Source organism: Diaphorina citri, unplaced genomic scaffold, assembly GCF_000475195.1.
Source record: "Diaphorina citri unplaced genomic scaffold, Diaci psyllid genome assembly version 1.1 scaffold704, whole genome shotgun sequence".
Lineage (NCBI taxonomy): Eukaryota > Metazoa > Arthropoda > Insecta > Hemiptera > Psyllidae > Diaphorina > Diaphorina citri.
In genome coordinates, this window is record NW_007378137.1 from 25,130 (window position 1) to 44,381 (window position 19,252).

A 19,252-nucleotide genomic window follows, 5' to 3' on the forward strand; every position below is an offset into this window, starting at 1 on the left:
AAAACTCGAGTAATTATTGAAAAATGGAAAAATTAATTATGTGTACATGGGCCAAAACACTTCTACTTTAAAAATATCTAATACTTATTTTATTTCAAAAACATTTTTTTCTTGGGCTTTTAGGACTACAAAACAAATGTCCAAAATTTTGGACATTGGGCTTTTATGACTACAAGATACAAAATTATGCTGGGCTTTTATGACTACAAAAAAAATGTCCAAAATTTTGGACACTGGGCCTTTAGAGGATATACACATATTCAAAATCCGCTCCGTACTTATGAGCAATATCCTCTACACCATGGGAGTTAATGTCTCACTACATCAACTTTATACTGAAGTAGGTGTGAACCTCTTTAACACAACTTGATGCAACACTCCGGATACCCGTTCCATATTATGGCAATATAGCCTAAAGAAAGAAATGATTATAAATGATCTGATTTGAATAAAATTGCCAAGAAATTGACACACATAATGATAAACATATCAAAATAAATAAATAATACAACTAATAATAAAAAAATCCAACACAGTAAATTAAAATAATATGGTAAAACATATCGATTTAAAATAATATCCTACAAGGCAGATCCAATAAAAAAAATCTGTCAAAATAAAATATATAAAGTGAGATATATCTATTCGATTAATTTTGTGGGTATCAAATTTATAAAATTATATGTTACTGGCATTCTATGTAATCCGGCATTCTGTGAAACGCCTGGGTATTCTATGGAAAGCCTGAAACTAACCAGGCAATTCGTGAAATTATTCCCATTTTACACTTTCCCTAGACACTTTATAGAATGCCAAACAATGTTTCAGGCAAAGTACATATATAATAACTTGAATTCTGTAGAATACCAGTATTGTATAGATTGCCGGTAACATGTATATTTAAATAAAATAGATATATATGGTGGGAGATATAGCTGAATACCTAATACACAACCAGATCGTCAGCATAAATCAATGTCTTCATATTCGGCAGTCAAATCCATCTACATAATGTTTTGAAATTCATCTACACTTGAGAGCGAAAAATTAGGAAGAGTTCGCATTGAGTACATGTACAGGGTGGTAGTGTTACCTCATGATAGTGAAGCGGAATATTCGCTCACAGCAATAGATTATACCGGGTAGGATCACCCACTTCCAGAAGTTCGGACAATGGAGAATGAGCAGAATCCAGAAGGGGACGTATAGAAGGTGAGTCCAGTAGAAAACCTGAAGACAAAACAGAAATAAAAGGAATTTTAATTATGTTAAGCACAATTCCTTGTCACAAATACTGCCTCGGTAGCGTAGTGGTCAAGACGCTCGCCTGGTAAACAGGAGGGCGTGAGTTCGATCCCAGCCGAGGCATGGAATTTTATCCTCATCTAGTTGAGATTTTGACCACATGATAATGGAGCTCTAAGGGTTAGGTGGTAGAAAACGCCCCCCGCATTCACCTCGCCTAGTGGTTGCCTTCCACTCAAGAGTCTATTATTATTATTATTACCTATTATTATTATTATTTCAAATGTCGTTCCCCGCTTAACATAATAGGTGCGCTAAATTTTATGACTTGACTTGGACTCTAACCACCAACCTCCAGATTACAGATCCGTGCTAACCATTACACCACTGAGGTTGGTTCAAAACAGAATGTACGCATAAATTCTGCCTACTCATCGAAAATCGATTTTGAAGAGGTTTGACAGAGGGAACTGTAACTGCTATGGTCTTATCGTCCCGAAATCGAAGAGAGAAGGAAGACAGGATAGGAGAAAGCCAGCCGTTCCGAGAACGAACATTATTCCAGCAGGATAAAATCCGCCCCGGGCGGGAATCGAACCCGCGGCCTAGCGCTTACAAGGCAGACGCACTAACAACTAAGCTAACTAGGCTGGCTCGAAAATCGAAATCTAACCAAGTAACCAGCCTTTTTAGCTTGGAAGGTAGTGCGCCTGCCTTGAAGCGGGCCCTTTATCTTCATGTTATCCATCCAGCTAGTTTTAGCCTTACACTAAATTAAGTAACTTTATTTGTCCTTGCTTTATGTGGCACTTGCAAGAGCTCGACTATAGCTATTTATTTATCTACTTATTTTAATATCATATTATAAAAATTATTAGATAAACAGTCATAGAGGTACCTTATTTACGTTCTAAAACCCAGCTCTCTATCTTTCTCTCTCTCTCTCTCTCTCTACCTATCTCTCTCTCTTTCTCTCTCTACCTATCTCTTTCTTTCTTTCTCTCTCTCTTCTCTGCCTCTCTTCTCTCTCTCTCTCTCTCTCTCTCTCTCTCTCTCTCTTCATATTAGATAGGTTTAGCTTATAGTCATTTAAACATACAACATTATTTATATTTAATTTATTTCTCAGTTCAATTTATGTCTAAAGAGTGTCTCAGAGGAAATTTATGGCCGATTTAGTGCAGGGCTGCCCAACCGGTCGATCGCGGATTCATTTCAAGTCGATCGCGACCAGCACACCCAGCAGTGTTTGAACCTGGCAATATCATCTTACACACCCGATGGAGAAGAGGAACCTAAATCAAGAAAACAGTTGAAGTTACGATGTTACCTGTTCTAGAACAGATTTACTAGTATATCTACACATCCGATTAGTCCAAACTTGTGGACCAAATTCAGAGTCCAGTCTTTCAGAGTTAGTAAGTTGTTGTTGTTGTTGTAGCGGCTTTAGCTTTCGCCGAATGGCGATAGCAGAATAAAGAAAAGATGTCTTTTTGTATCTGCTATACGCCGGGGTGATGGTCTCTAGCTCTAGCCATGTTAAATTGGCTGGCTCGTCCTGAACCGCAGTCAACCATCGTGAGGACTTGTGCTTGGTCTTTAAAAGCAGAGAAAACCCTTTGAGGAACTGCCAGCTTGCTAACTACAAGTGTGACCCATCAAGTCGGAGCATTTTTTGCTCCCAATTTTTACGGTTTTCATTATTATTTCATTTTGGTCCAATATTTCGCTGTTTGCGATAGCGCGGTGTTCGCGAAATCCGCGAATCCTACATATTTAGCCCATCGAAGGTGGTATTCGAACCCGGGACCTTCTGCATGGCAAGCAAGTGTATTACCATTGGGCTGACTGTGTCCCCAAAAAAACGGCCCTCATCTCGAAAATAATCAACAATTTTTTTTTCTTTTTTTAAAGAAGTTACCTGCTGTAACTACTAAGGTCTTATCGTCCCGAAAGCGAAGGGAGTCAAGGGAGAAGAAAGACAGGATAGTAGAAAGCCAGCCGTTCCGAGAACGAACCTTATCTGTTTAGGGTAAAATCCTCCCCGGACGGGAATCGACCCCGCGACCCAGCGCTTACAAGGCAAGACGCGCTATCCTCCAAACTAGGCTGACATTGCTGGCAACCAGAAAATTGGATGAAATCAGCACAAGACCGAGATAGCTGCAGAGCGCTGATAGGTTTTAGGCCCCCGTGGCCTGCTAGTAAGCAAGGAGTAAGTACCTACATATACAGGGTGGGAGTAAGTACCTACATATACAGGGTGGGAGTAAGTACCTACATATACAGGGTGGGAGTAAGTACCTACACATACAGGGTGGGAGTAAGTACCTACACATACAGGGTGGGAGTAAGTACCTACATATACAGGGTGGGAGTAAGTACCTACATGTACAGGGTGGGAGTAAGTACCTACATATACAGGGTGGGAGTAAGTACCTACATATACAGGGTGGGAGTAAGTACCTACACATACAGGGGAATCAGCACAAGACCGAGATAGCTGCAGAGCGCTGATAGGTTTTAGACCCACGTGGCCTGCTAGTAAGCAAGGAGTAAGTACCTACATATACAGGGTGGGAGTAAGTACCTACATGTAAAGGGTGGGAGTGTTACCTCATGATAGTGAAGCGGAATATTCGCTCACAGCAGTAGATTATACCGGGTAGGATCACCCACTTCCAGAAGTTCGGACAGTGGAGAATGAGCAGAATCCAGAAGGGGACGTACAGAAGGTGAGTCCAGTAGAAAACCTGAAGACAAAACAGAAATAAAAGGAATTTCAATTATGCTTAAGCACAATTCCTTGTCACAAATGTCGTTCCCCGCTTAACGTACTGGGTGCGCTAAATTTTATGACTTGACTTGGACTCGAATCAAAAAATGAAAAACACATTTTAATTAAAAAATTTTTTTAAAAAAAAAAGAAACAGAAATAAAAGGAATTTTAATTGTGTTAAGCACAATCCCTTGTCACAAATGTCGTTCCCCGCTTAGCATACTAGGTGCGCTAAATTTTATGACTTGACTTGGACTCAAATCACCAACCTCCAGACTACAGATCCGTGCTAACCATGACACCACTGAGGTTGGTTCAAAACAGTCATCGAAAATCGAAATCTAACCAGCCTTTTTAGCTTGGAAGGTAGTGCGCCTGCCTTGAAGCGGGGACTACACATTAAACGGACCAGCGTACCATTTTCAGTCTGTTTTGTGTAATTCCTCATTTTACTACAGAATAATCATTAAATTTCATAAATTACAACGCCTAGGTCCCTTTCTTAGATCTTAGTTCCTCAGAAAATTACTGCTTTCGATGTAGATACCTATTATGTTCTGTAAATAAGTAGGTACCTACCTAGGAACAGCGGGATTTATAGGTGTTAGTGTTAGTATTTAGGTATGCACTTTCATTTCGCTTATAGCTATTTATTTATCTACTTATTTTAATATCATATTATAATAAAAATTATTAGATAAACAGTCATAGGTACCTTATTTACGTTCTAAAACCCAGCTCTCTATCTTTCTCTCTCTCTCTCTACCTATCTCTCTTTTTCTTTCTCTCTCTCTCTCTACCTATCTCTCTCTTTCTTTCTCTCTCTATCTCTCTCTTTCTCTCTCTCTCTCTCTCTCTCTTCATTTTAGATAGGTTTAGCTTATAGTCATTTAAACATACAACATTATTTATATTTAATTTATTTCTCAGTTCAATTTATGTCTAAAGAGTGTCTTAGAGGAAATTTATGGCCGATTTAGTGCAGGGCTGTCCAACCGGTCGATCGCGGATTCATTTCAAGTTTCAAGTCGATCGCGACCATGAGCACACCCAGCAGTGTTTTTTTTTAAATTTAAAAAGATGAGTGTTTCACCGCCGTTTTTATTTCGTAGCAATGAAACAACTGCTACATTGGACGCATGTGGTCTGTGTCGTAGCATGTATTTTCATGATCAATAAAATTCTATTCTATTCTTAAAGTCAAGCCGCTAGACGCACAGCAGAAACATTGATGTATTGATGAAGGAGATATACCAATGCAGAATTCTCATACACTGAGCTTTGCCACCCAACTATTGATAGGGGAGTAGGAGGGAGAAGAAATGGGGTTACCTGTTGTTTTACTTTCCTTTTTAGTCCGTCCTTCCTTTATTAGTCCGTCCTTCCTTTATTATTACAATAGTAATAAAAAGGTATAAGGGACGGACTATTAATTAGAACGGCAATTAAAAATTGAATTTTCGACCTTTTAAAGTTACTTTTTCGGAGTTTCGACCTGTTGAGTGTTGACACGGTGACAAATAACTAGCGCTAAATCTCAAAGACTCGTTAGAACTGAAACCCATCTGCATATCAACGCCACAAAGCTATAGTAAAGTCCATTAAAAATTACTTTCTCATTAAAAAAATGAGTGTCGTGATGAGAACACTAGGCTACTCACACACGGGTCGTAACGCGATCGTCAAGAATGTGACATTCTCTGGTGAGCTAAACCGACCCGATCATATCAGAATTTGAGCGTTCTAATGAGCCTAAAATGTGACAAAAATCCCCCAAAAACCGTTTTTTTGGCTTTATGGTTAAACCCGCGAGTCCGCAGAAATGTGATACAGTGACGTAACATGAGCACAAGGACGAACATGCAGTTGAAATTCAGACACTGACCTGGAACATGAGACATGAAAGGGTTAACATTAATACACTTGAAATTGAACATGGACATGAAGGGGTTAAATAAGTAATTGAAATTTAATTACATCAGCACTAGGACGAACATACAGTTGAAAATTAGCCTAGAACACAAGACATACAAGGGTCAATAATAGTCAATTTTTTCAAGAGGTTTGATAGAGGGAACTGTAACTTCTAAGCTCTTAAATCTTATCGTCCCGAAATCGAAGAGAGAAGGAAGACATGATAGGAGAAAACCAGCCATTCCGAGAACGAACATTATCCGTTCAAGATATAATCCGCCCCGGGCGGGAATCGAACCCGCGGCCTAGCGCTTACAAGGCAGACGCGCTACCAACCAAGCTAACTAGACTGGTGAACAGGGATTTACACAGGGTTCCAGACCTGTACATTAGGAAGGTCGACAAAACTTCGAGTTCTCTTTGTTTGATCCTTGGGTTTCAGCACTTATTAATTATTCCGAGATTGGATTATTGGATTCAGTTTAATTAGCATGGAATCTCTCCATGAAATAACCTCCATTTCAGGGGTTCCCAACTTATTGCCAACAGAGTGGGGCGCCAACTTTAAAACATCAGAAAAAACCATTGCCCAATTGCCTGGTCTTGTTATGTCTTGATTGTCCAGTCTAGTTAGCTTGGAAGGTAGCGCGTCTGCCTTGTAAGCGCTAGGTCAAGATTCCCCACCGGTACGAACTTCAACCTAAAAAGATTCGTTCTTGGAACGACTTGGAACAGTTCGTTCTTGGAACGACTGGTTTTCTCCTGTCCTGTAGGTACTCCTCTCGCTGATTTCGGGCCGATAAGACCTCTATTGTTATACAGTTCCCTCTATCAAACCACTTGATTATCCGAGTAGGCATTTTAATTATTTAAAACCTTCTTCGCCCTCCTTCAGAAAAGGTCTACGTCCCCCTAACGGTCCGAGGGCCCGAGGGGGCACCCCCTGATGTTTGAGAACCGCTGGACGCCTATCTAATATCTTTTATCTGTTTGCCGGGCTGAATATTTTTGCATCTAATTTCTAGCTTTTTATTTTACAAGTCTACAAGAGTTGTGTTATATCTAAAATCTCTATAGGTTATGCATCTAAGTCAGGAGTTCCCAAAGTTTTGAGTACCCCATACCACCTGATAGCTCAAGGTTCTTTTGGCGTACCACCAAACATCAATTTTGTGTGGTTTGGGGTCTAAATAAAGAAATTTTAGCCCCCAAACTTTTGAGCACTCCATACCACCTGATAGCTCAAGGTTCTTTTGGCGTACCACCAAACATCAATTTTGTGTGGTTTGGGGTCTAAATAAAGAAATTTTAGCGCCACAGTCGAAATGTTCGTGCTAATCGTAGTACGATATGTCACAATTTTTTGGTACATACAATGATTGTAGATTTTTTTCTCTCCCGCCTAGGGTTGCCAGATTTGATGTTCGCATTTACGAAACAAATCATAAAAAATGGGATTTTCAAATCCGACCGCGTAAAGCCAGAAATGTACCACTAGTGGTACGCGTACCACATATTGGGAACCTCTGTTCCAAGTTGTGTTATATCTAAAATGTATCTTGTGTTACGAGTGATAAGATAAGCATATTAGTTTAGAGACAGAGAATTTATAGATTCCAAAGCTCCGATCCCATGTGCAGGGTGACACGAAAGAAAACTAGGGAGTCTGGTGACCTCAAAACGTTTTTTGGCACAAACAATTGACCATCAAAAAATTTGGCAATTGCCTTAAGCTGTGTCCACACATACTGCAGCACGACATGGCCAGAATAGACCCATCTGTGTGTGCCTGATCGATGTCCCAGGTGCAGTGGATCACCTCACGACGTCCACCACCTGTTCAACTGTCCAGACCTTCCAACCATCCTGGACCCAACAGCCTTATGGACCAATCCTGTAGAGGTGGCGCAGGGCCTGGACACGGAGATGTAGTCGCCAACGTTAACAACAACAACACCGTCGTCGGCCGTCGATTAACGAGCTGAATCTGCTGTAGATGCAGTCTGGACGGATCAGTCGACATGGATCGACGGTTGATTGTCTATGTGTGCACAGTGTACACAACTTTACGTTCCTCGTAAGTCCTTGTTCTTTATTATAAATTTTTGGGACACCCTGTACATCACATGTATTTAGAATATTGTAATTCTAATCATCACTTGTGTGGTCTAGTTCATGTCTAAGATATTCCTTGTCTTAGATATTTTCTATCTGAGATAATTTTAAGATATACCCATTCTTATATTTCTTCTGCGAGAAATCAGAGCTTGTTGCCCGGTGTACTAAAACCCGACAATCCCGACATGCCAAAAGCGATAGCACTTTGAATCCTTTTTTTTAAGAGGTTTGACAGAGGGAACTGTAACTGCTATGGTCTTATCGTCCCGAAATCGAAGAGAGAAGGAAGACAGGATAAGATCGTCACTCTGTGAAGAGGTAAACAAAAGGTAGTAATGTTTTATTTGGACACTTATGGCCGCGACCACAATCTGAGTTCTGAGTAAACCAAACCGATTTAACAATAAAACAACTACTAAATTAAACTCATGTGGTCTGTGTCGTAGCATGCCCATCCCGTAGTATGTCCCTCATCAAATGGGCGAGAAGAGAAACAATGTCTACGCCCATTTAGGTGCGGGGGATCATTGGAAAGTAATATCGATTAAATGTCTTTTAAAAATCCGAATCAACAGACTAAATCCAAGGGATCCACTCAGGGAATGGATTCGTTTGGTTCACAGTGGTTGAAGATAGGGCAAAGAGAGAAGTAAAATAAAAATGAAAGGGAATCCAAACAAATGATCCAGATTCTTGAATCCATCTGGATTGGTCGCATTCGACGGATTAAAAAAAAAACTTTTTTTTTTTTAAAGAGGTTTGACAGAGGGAACTGTAACTGCTATGGTCTTATCGTCCCGAAATCGAAGAGAGAAGGAAGACAGTTATTACCGTAATCTATTTTACCTTTATACCTACATATTGTGGAATGTTATTACTAGAATTACAGTCATCTCAGAGTTAGACCCTACAATCTTCTTTTTCTAAGCGTTAATATATTAAGCGCAATGATCTATTATTATTTTTTTTATTTAATGATTGATAAATTGATTTATTTTAAAAATCTGTGTGATTGAAGGATTTTAGAGAGTTATTTTTCTTATATATAATAATTATTATAGTAATATTTATGTTTCGTGTTTAATGTTAAGGACATTAGCTTTTTGTAGCCACACTGACTATTACCGTAATCTATTTTACCTTTATACCTACATATTGTGGAATGTTATTACTAGAATTACAGTAATCTCAGAATTAGACCCCACAATCTTTTTTTTCTAAGCGTTAATATATTAAGCGCAAAGATCTATTATTTTTTTATTTAATGATTGATAAGTTGATTTATTTTAATTAAAAATCTGTGTAGATTGGCAGATTTTAGAGAGTTATTTTTCTTATATATATTAATATAGTAATATATATGTTTCGTGTTTAATGTTAAGGACATTAGCTTTTTGTAGCCACACTGATGGGGTTATAATATGAAAATTACCTACTTGGGGTCCAGTGAAGTTACATATCTCACGGTGTTGGTAAGGATTGGGGGGTTTGAAACCTAAAGCTCATATTTAATGTCCAGAATCAATATCTCTGGTCTTCTTCCGTGTTCTCAATGTGTTTAATTTGCAATGCAATAGGCCTCAATAAAAATGAAGGCGCCACACAAGGGATCAAGAAGAGATCTCCTTAAAATAATAATAATACTGTATTTAATGGTGAAAATGTGTCAGAGTCCTTAAGTAAAGGATCAAAATGTCATCAAAATTTAACAATTAGTTCGAGATATCGTGGAACAGACAGAAATTTAGATGCAAATTTAATGCTAAATCTTCAATTTTGTGTCTTAAACTGAGCCAGATTTAAAACGTAGAATTCATTTCGTTTCGTTCAATTTAAAATAGTATGTAATAATAAAATAATAATAACTCACCCAGTCTGCACGTATTTCCTGGCGTGCACCGAGTTTCGCTTGGGCGGACTATTTGTCTCGTCACTATCCCGACTAGTGCGAGACTTGGCACGACTCAGTTGTTGATTCAGCTCGTCTATCGTCTTCACCAAATCTGAAGGCTGAGATGCCTGTGAGGATTTCGCCTGACTGGAGATGTTGGTCTGTGACGGAGTCCTTTCATTGGAAGGATTATTGGCAATTCTTTGACTGGAAGGATTATTTTGTGACGGAGTCCTTTCAGAGTTATTGGTAGTTCTTTGACCCGAGTTGGGGGTTCTAGCCTGAGCTAGCAGTTCGTTCTCATTGACCCACGCTTCAACCTTGTTATTCGCCGACAGTTTCTGGCAATTCTTTGACTGGAAGGATTATTTTGTGACGGAGTCCTTTCAGAGTTATTGGTAGTTCTTTGACCCGAGTTAGGGGTTCTAGCCTGAGCTAGCAGTTCGTTCTCATTGACCCACGCTTCAACCTTGTTATTCGCCGACAGTTTGGTTGTCTTCGGTGGCAACATTCTTCCAGCTGGCTCATCTGACACCAAATTATCCATAAGCTTCTCCCACTGTTTGCGTTCGACAGTTTGGTTGTCTTCGGTGGCAACATTCTTCCAGCTGGCTCATCTGACACCAAATTATCCATAAGCTTCTCCCACTGTTTGCGTTCTTCTCGCGTAGGTTTACCCTGAGAGAACGAACTGTTCTGGGATTGCTTGACCGGCGAATGTTTGCTGTCTAGAGCTGTCCGTTTCACGGGACTGCATAGCCCTTCGCCATCTCCGTTATTCAGAAGACACAGCTTTCTCTTCTTAGACGCGGACTTGCCCGACAGCTGAGAGCCCTGGGAGGCGCTTTCGAATTCTGGGTTTTTCCGTGAGGAGGTGTGGTTTTCTTTCGTGTCAAGTCGGTCAGGTTCGTTGGGTTTCGCATCGGAGCGAGCTCCATTGAGTCTACTCTGAACCCCGTTGGTCTGTGACCCAACACCGTTGTGTGACCCAACATTCTGTTGAAGACCAAAACCGTTACTCTGTGACCCAACATTCTGAGACGCTTCGTCTGATCCGGTAAGATATTGCTGTTCAGACACTCTCTTCCCAGTTCTAGCGCACTCTAGGAGCCATTTCTTGTTCACCGAAGGAAAGCCCCATTTGAGTGCCGCGTTGTATTTGGATCCGGAACATGTAGGGCAGACCAGATGGGTGGACGCTTTCTTGTTGTTCTTCGGGTTGTCTCGCTTCATGAACTCTTCCTGGTAGCCTGCTCCCAGGAGTTGACTCAGCTTAGCTGAAACAAAATATTGGTGCTCATTTATACTCATCACATAAGGCAAGCCACTCCGACAGGTACACCTGACTAGGTCTACCTGATAGTGAATGGCTAGTCTAGACCGGGAGGTAACAAATTCTCTCCCGTGGACCTTTTTTTGCCCGAGTTCTCTCCTTTACGAGTTCTCTCCCGCAACGAATTCTCTCCATTTATTGTTCTTCGGGTTGTCTCGCTTCATGAACTCTTCCTGGTAGCCTGCTCCCAGGAGTTGACTCAGCTTGGCTGAAACAAAATATTGGTGCTCATTTATACTCATCACATAAGGCAAGCCACTCAATATTAGGTGTACCTGACTAGGTCTACCTGATAGTGAATGGCTAGTCTAAGGTCTGGCTGGGGAATCTTAAACAGGTAAGATACCAGCCTGAAACTACCCTCAAAAAGTAATTGATAATCAAAAAATAATAGCAGTTACAGTTCCCTCTGTCAAACCTCTTAAAATAATAATAATAATAATAATAATAAATAAATAAAAAAAAATAACAATAATGAAGCCAACAATATAAATAAAGTAATATTTGGATCCGGAACATGTAGGGCAGACCAGATGGGTGGACGCTTTCTTGTTGTTCTTCGGGTTGTCGCGCTTCATGAACTCTTCCTGATAGCCTGCTCCCAGGAGTTGACTCAGCTTGGCTGAAACAAAATATTGGTGCTCATTCATACTCATCACATAAGGCAAGCCACTCAATATCAGGTGTACCTGACGCAAAGGTCTACCTGATAGTGAATGGCTAGTCTAGACCAGCCCTTCACTATCTGGGGCCATTCACTGGCTGGGGGATCTTAAACAGGTAAGATACCAGCCAGAAACTACCCTCAAAAAGTAATTAATAATCAAAAAATAATAACAATAATGAAGCCAACAATATAAATGAAGTAGGTATTATAAATATTATTCTGACCTCAATCATAACAGTATAAACTCATCAAGTCATCAGTAACCAATGCTAAGTATGAATTCAAACAAAAATTCAAGTACCTAAAGAAAAAAAAAAAAAACTCACACTAATATTACAACAGTACACCAAGCTGAAGATACGTTGGATAACTTTCTACACATAAGAAGAATTAATTCTACACATAAGAAGAAATTTCAAATAAAAAGAACACTCACACCCTATCTCCCCATGTCAACTACCTACATCATCTGAAAAATCATGCATATGCAGATTTCACCTATCACATAGGAAAGAACTACACTGAAGACACGTTGGATAACTTTCTACACATGAGAAGAATTAATTCTACACATAAGAAGAAATTTCAAATAAAAAGAACACTCACACAACACACACCCTATCTCCCCATGTCAACTACCTACATCATCTGAAAAATCATGCATATGCAGATTTCACCTATCACATAGGAAAGAACTACAGCATATGGAAAAGAAGCCAGCTGTAAAATCTCCATCCTTACAACCTGACGCTAAGTTTTCCCTGCGACTGAAAATCCTTTAGATGCTACCAGATTTACCGACTACTCCGCACAGGTGAAAACATTCTAAGTCAACAAAGCAAGTTCAACTCATCTTTAGGTCGAAAACTTGTGCCTTCCCTGGGAATTGAACCGGGGACCTACAGTTAAATGGTTATGAAGAAAACAGTCTATTTCATCCTCATCGAATAAAACTTGCTACTCCCCCGGGGATTGAACCTGGGGACTTCGGATGTGCCAGCCAACCAAAACACAAAATTCCAAATATTCATGGTGTTAGGAATCGACCATTTATTAATAATTTTTACCCATTTGCAACTGCTCTATTGTTAGAATCCAAATACTTGGACACCCGGGCCAGGAAATTGGTAAAATACACTCAAAAGCAATCAAAATTTTGCTGACTTTTGGCCGTTGGAGTACCTAGCAGTCTCAGTTAGTAGTTTAATAGTCGCACTACGACGCTTCCAATGGGCCTTTAGACCTTATAAAAAAGACAGCAATATTTGAAGGAGAAGAGTGTTTTTTTTTTTTTTCAAGAGGTTTGACAGAGGGAACTGTAACTGCTATGGTCTTATCCCGAAATCGAAGAGAGAAGGAAGACAGGATAGGAGAAAGCCAGCCGTTCCGAGAACGAACATTATCCCATCAGGATAAAACGTCAAGAATGTGACATTCTCTGGTGAGCTAAACCGACCCGATCATATCAGAATTTGAGCGTTCTAATGAGCCTAAAATGTGACAAAATCCCCCAAAAACCGTTTTTTTTGGCTTTATGGTTTTCTGGACAAAATTTGCACCACCACTTTCGTGTTCCTGGTAAAAAGACCTTTAATTTGATACATAGGATCCCCCAAAAACCGTTTTTTTGGCTTTATGGTTTTCTGGACAAAATTTGCACCACCACTTTCGCGTTCCTGGTAAAAAGACCTTTAATTTGATACATAGGTCGACCAGGTTTGGATAAGTCCTTCTATGGGGACAGACCGAGCGAGTGACAGACACCGAAGCGAATACAATAGTCCGTCCCGTATACCTTTTTATTACTATTGTAATAATAAAGGAAGGACGGACTGATACTACTCAAATAGGTATTACTCACTTCTACAACAAGAAATCAAAATTCCCAAACATATCATACGAAAAAAGAACACAACAATCATTGAAAATTCGTTCAGATATCCACAGAAAATCAAAATTTAAATAATGAATAGTCAAAACTTCAAGTATCACAACAAGAAGACAACCTAGTAATCACTCCAACGTTCCTCACTCCACAACAAAAAATCCAAATTCCCAAAGATAACACACAAAAGAAAATCCACAACAAAAAGTCATATCCGAAGATAGCCACAGATAATCCACATTTCACATCAATAATATTAAAAACTACATATACAACTTACAACAACAGACTATCAAAATTCAAGAAAACTCTTCAAAAATCACCTCGAAAAAAGAAAAACATCACACAGGATACAAAAGAAAATCAAAATTGTTATGGGTTGAAAAACCATCAAAATTTAACATTAAAGAAATCTAAATTCACGACTTCCCAGAACAATCGAAATTTCTCACTCCGAAGATAATTCAACACAGAAATTACACATCAAATCAAAATTCGTTTCAAAAGAAAATCAAAATTCTATTGAGTAAAAACTGCCCAAATCCCACGGACTGAAACACATTCCACATCAAAAAATCTCCACCTGAAATTACCAAAATTATCTCAAGCAGTCACTGTAAAGACGTCATACTAAAGAAACTTCACAACAAGAAATCAAAATCTCCAAAGACGCCAAAAGCAGGTCAAAATTCACACAACAAAATCTACCCAAATTTATCGGACTGAAACACATTCCAAATCAAAAACTCCTCATGAAACTCTAAAGACATCACAACAAGAAATCAAAATCTCTGAAGACATCAAAAGAAAGTCAAAATTCACGCAAAAACATCTACCCAAATTACACGGACCAAAACACATTCCAAATCAAAGAAACTCCAAAAAGAAATCAAAATTCGCGAAGACGTCGAAAGAAAATCAAAATTGTTCTGTCTGAAAAACATCAAAATTCGTCGTAAACATACTTAAATCAAAATTCATCGAAGTCTTAAGAAAAACCAAAATTCTACGGGGTAAAAAGCATCAAAATCAAAATTCAAGACGGTCCAAAATCTACATGAAAGAAATCAAAAATGAAACCAAAATTCTCTGGAGTGAAAACATAAAATTTAAGATGCAAAACAAAAATCTATACAAAACGCATCAACACATGGCGGGGGATTTGGATAGCATACTTTGCTTTAACCATTCCACAGTAACTACATGAGGTTTGGATGAGAGACAGGCGTACAGCTTGTGAAATGTAGGCGTGAATGCTCCTGTGAATAGAATAGAACAGAAATTAAGAAAGTTCACGGATTTTCCAATGCATCAAAATTCGAGGAAACAAAATTCTTCGTCAAATGAATCAAAATTCTATGGTGTGAAAACCATCAAAATTTAAGAAATCGAAATTCAACGAAAACGAATCCAAATTCAAAAGGGAATCAAGACTAAATCAAAATTGCACGGACTAAAAACAAATCATCAAAATTCAAAATCAAAAATGAAACCAAAATTCTCTGGAGTGAAAACATAAAATTTAAGATGCAAAACAAAAATCTATACGAAACGCATCAACACATTGAAATCAAAATTAAATGCTTCAAAAGAAGATCCAAATTCTACAGAAATCAAAATTGGGAAATTTAAAACAATTTATGAAATTTTGAAGAGTCGAAAACATCCAAATTCAAGCAAGAAAATCAAAATTGACCCAAAATTTCACGGACTAAGAAATAACCAAATTTCAAGAAGCTATCAAAATTCCACAGAGTCGAAAACATCCACATTCAAGAAAAAATCAAAATTGATCCAAAATTACACGGACCAAGATATAATCAAATTTCAAGAAGCTATCAAAATTCCAGTCGAAAACATCCACATTCAAGAAAAAATCAAAATTGATCCAAAATTACACGGACCAAGACATAATCAAATTTCAAAAAGCTATCAAAATTCCAGTCGAAAGCATCTGAACCAAAGTCAAAATCAAAAGCATCAAAATCGGAAATCAAAATTGAAACCAAAGTCAAAATCAAAAGCATCAAAATCAGAAATCAAAATTGGAACCAAAGTCAAAATCAAAAGCATCAAAGTTCAAAAGAAGATCCAAATTCTACAGAAATCAAAATTGAAACCAAAATCAAAAGCATCAAAATCAGAAATCAAAATTGAAACCAAAGTCAAAATTAAAAGCATCAAAATCAGAAATCAAAATTGGAACCAAAGTCAAAATCAAAAGCATCAAAATCAGAAATCAAAATTGGAACCAAAGTCAAAATCAAAAGCATCAAAATCAGAAATCAAAATTGAGACCAAAGCCAAAATTAAAAGCATCAAATGATTTTCTGAACGGGATACTTTGTCAAGTAGCATTAAAACTGGAGAACAGTAACTACATGAGGTTTAGATGAGAGACAGGCGTACAGCTTGTGAAATGTAGGCGTGAATGCTCCTGTGAATAGAATAAAATGATTTTCTGAACGGGATACTTTGTCAGGTAGCATTAAAACTGGAGAATAAATTACAATACTTTGTCTTCACTTGATTACCCTAGTCAAGTTCAATATTCTTTCGAAAACACAATAAACTTGGAACCAAATCCTCCTCAATGAATAAAGAATAGATATGACATTAGCACTCAAAAAGAACGTCATAAAAAGCACCTGTTCTTCTTCTCTTTACCCCTAGGCAGACTCCAAAAAGATATCTTCTCTTTAATCTGCCATCACCATTCGGCGAAAGCTAAAGCACCTACAACAACAACATTTCCTGTTAATAAGGGGTCGGTGTTTTTAGTTACTTAGCCTTTTCCAGTCACCTCTATTTTTTTTCTCTCTTTTTTTGTATTCATCTCTTTTTCCGTAAATTTTCCCTCAATTTTGGGATTGTTAAAAAGATCATATAAATTTACTCCCTGTCTCTGTATTTACTCACCCAGCACCACATGGGTAACACTGTCATCCGGTTGCATTACTCTCCTTATTATAGGATATATTATGATAAAAGTAAAAGAAAGGTTTGATAGAGGGAACTGTAACCTGTAATGGAGGTCTTATCGTCCCAAAATCGAAGAGAGGAGGACAGGATAGGAGAAAGCCAACCGTTCCAGGAACGAACCTTATCTGTTTAGGATAAAGTTCGCCCTGAGCGGGAATAGAACCTGAGACCTAGCTCTTAAAAGGCAGACGCACTCTAAACTAACTAAGCTGGCAAAATGGACGGTCTGACTTGAGACCGAGAATTTTGGTTCACAAATTTGGGTGTTGGAGGAATTTCTTTGATTAATAGGTTTTTGGGACATCCTGTACATCACATGTACCTATTTAGAATAATGTAATTCTAATCATCACTTGTGTGGTCTACCCTGGTTCTTGTCTAAGATATTTTCTATCGAAGATATTCCTTGTCTAAGATAATTTCCAGATACCCATTCTTATACATTTCTTATGGGAGAAATCAGAGCTTGTTGCCAATGTACCAAAACCCGACAAGCCAAAAGCTGAATGTGATTCCAAATGGGTTACTATCGGGGCAATAGAGAGTGCTGCTGGCCTTTCCCTGATTGTCACCAAATGGAGGACACAACTCCCAACTTTACTCACCAAAAACCTTGAAGTGTAACGTTAAACCCCCCCAAAAAAAGAAGCTATGAAAAAAATATTTTTATTATAATAATAATAATAATAGTGCTTATTTATACTGCTCGCCTTACTCGCATAGGACTGAAAAGTCCCTTTACTCCAGCAGTAGGCTACTACTATTATTGTGGTCAAATTCTCAAATTATATTGAGGATAAAATTCCATACCTCGGCTGGGATTGAACCCACGCCCTCCTGTTTACCAGGCGAGCGCCTTGACCACTACACCACCAATGTACCCACACTTTGCAAGTGAATAACTGTGCCAATAAGCCCTTGAGTAGAATAACTGTGCCAATAAGCCCTTGAGTAGAATAACTGTGCCAATAAGCCCTTGAGTAGAATAACTGTGCCAATAAGCCCTTGAGTAGAATAACTGTGCCAATAAGCCCTTGAGTAGAATAACTGTGCCAATAAGCCCTTGAGTAGAATAACTGTGCCAATAAGCCCTTGAGTAGAATAACTGTGCCAATAAGCCCTTGAGTAGAATAACTGTGCCAATAAGCCCTTGAGTAGAATAACTGTGCCAATAAGCCCTTGAGTAGAATAACTGTGCCAATAAGCCCTTGAGTAGAATAACTGTGCCAATAAGCCCTTGAGTAGAATAACTGTGCCAATAAGCCCTTGAGTAGAATAACTGTGCCAATAAGCCCTTGAGTAGAATAACTGTGCCAATAAGCCCTTGAGTAGAATAACTGTGCCAATAAGCCCTTGAGTAGAATAACTGTGCCAATAAGCCCTTGAGTAGAATAACTGTGCCAATAAGCCCTTGAGTAGAATAACTGTGCCAATAAGCCCTTGAGTAGAATAACTGTGCCAATAAGCCCTTGAGTAGAATAACTGTGCCAATAAGCCCTTGAGTAGAATAACTGTGCCAATAAGCCCTTGAGTAGAATAACTGTGCCAATAAGCCCTTGAGTAGAATAACTGTGCCAATAAGCCCTTGAGTAGAATAACTGTGCCAATAAGCCCTTGAGTAGAATAACTGTGCCAATAAGCCCTTGAGTAGAATAACTGTGCCAATAAGCCCTTGAGTAGAATAACTGTGCCAATAAGCCCTTGAGTAGAATAACTGTGCCAATAAGCCCTTGAGTAGAATAACTGTGCCAATAAGCCCTTGAGTAGAATAACTGTGCCAATAAGCCCTTGAGTAGAATAACTGTGCCAATAAGCCCTTGAGTAGAATAACTGTGCCAATAAGCCCTTGAGTAGAATAACTGTGCCAATAAGCCCTTGAGTAGAATAACTGTGCCAATAAGCCCTTGAGTAGAATAACTGTGCCAATAAGCCCTTGAGTAGAATAACTGTGCCAATAAGCCCTTGAGTAGAATAACTGTGCCAATAAGCCCTTGAGTAGAATAACTGTGCCAATAAGCCCTTGAGTAGAATAACTGTGCCAATAAGCCCTTGAGTAGAATAACTGTGCCAATAAGCCCTTGAACACTACACATTGGTCCGAGAAGATGGTCCCGCCATTGATGGGAACCTAAGTCTTACCTCAAAAGATCCACTCTTCCTGACAAAGGTCTGTGAGCATATGAACATAATGGTAAGTATGATAATAAGGCAGACTCCGGTGGGGTTAGCCCAGCCATTGATGAGACCAAACAGGCCCGGCCTAGATGTGAACAGCCACTCGGTCAGACTGAGGCCTTTTTTATTTATCGTGCCGTCACCAAGGACGTTCAAACCTGGAATGGAAAGCAAACGGCGCGGTTAAGGGTTAAGGCGAGTCTACATAATGGTCCGGCTTTAATGGTGGGTTCCATCAACCTTCTTTTTGGCCCCAACTACCT

The 19,252-nt window shown here is 38.9% G+C and overlaps 1 protein-coding gene and 1 long non-coding RNA gene across 2 annotated transcripts in view; both read right to left on the reverse strand.

Annotated features, from left to right (window-relative positions):
- The window catches only part of LOC103511343, a 68,928-nt gene that overhangs the window by 19,796 nt on the left and 29,880 nt on the right, over positions 1 to 19,252 (reverse strand). The window contains exons 15-16 of the mRNA XM_026825128.1: positions 18,954 to 19,147; positions 3,862 to 3,998 (exon numbers count right to left, since the gene is read on the reverse strand). Coding sequence (XP_026680929.1) covers positions 3,862 to 3,998; positions 18,954 to 19,147 — 331 coding nt within the window. The remainder of the gene's footprint in view (positions 1 to 3,861; positions 3,999 to 18,953; positions 19,148 to 19,252) is intronic.
- On the reverse strand, positions 14,987 to 16,784 carry LOC113468318. Its single transcript, XR_003392115.1, has 2 exons — positions 16,752 to 16,784; positions 14,987 to 15,091 (listed from the first exon to the last, which is right to left on the reverse strand). It is a non-coding gene; the product is annotated as an uncharacterized LOC113468318 (long non-coding RNA).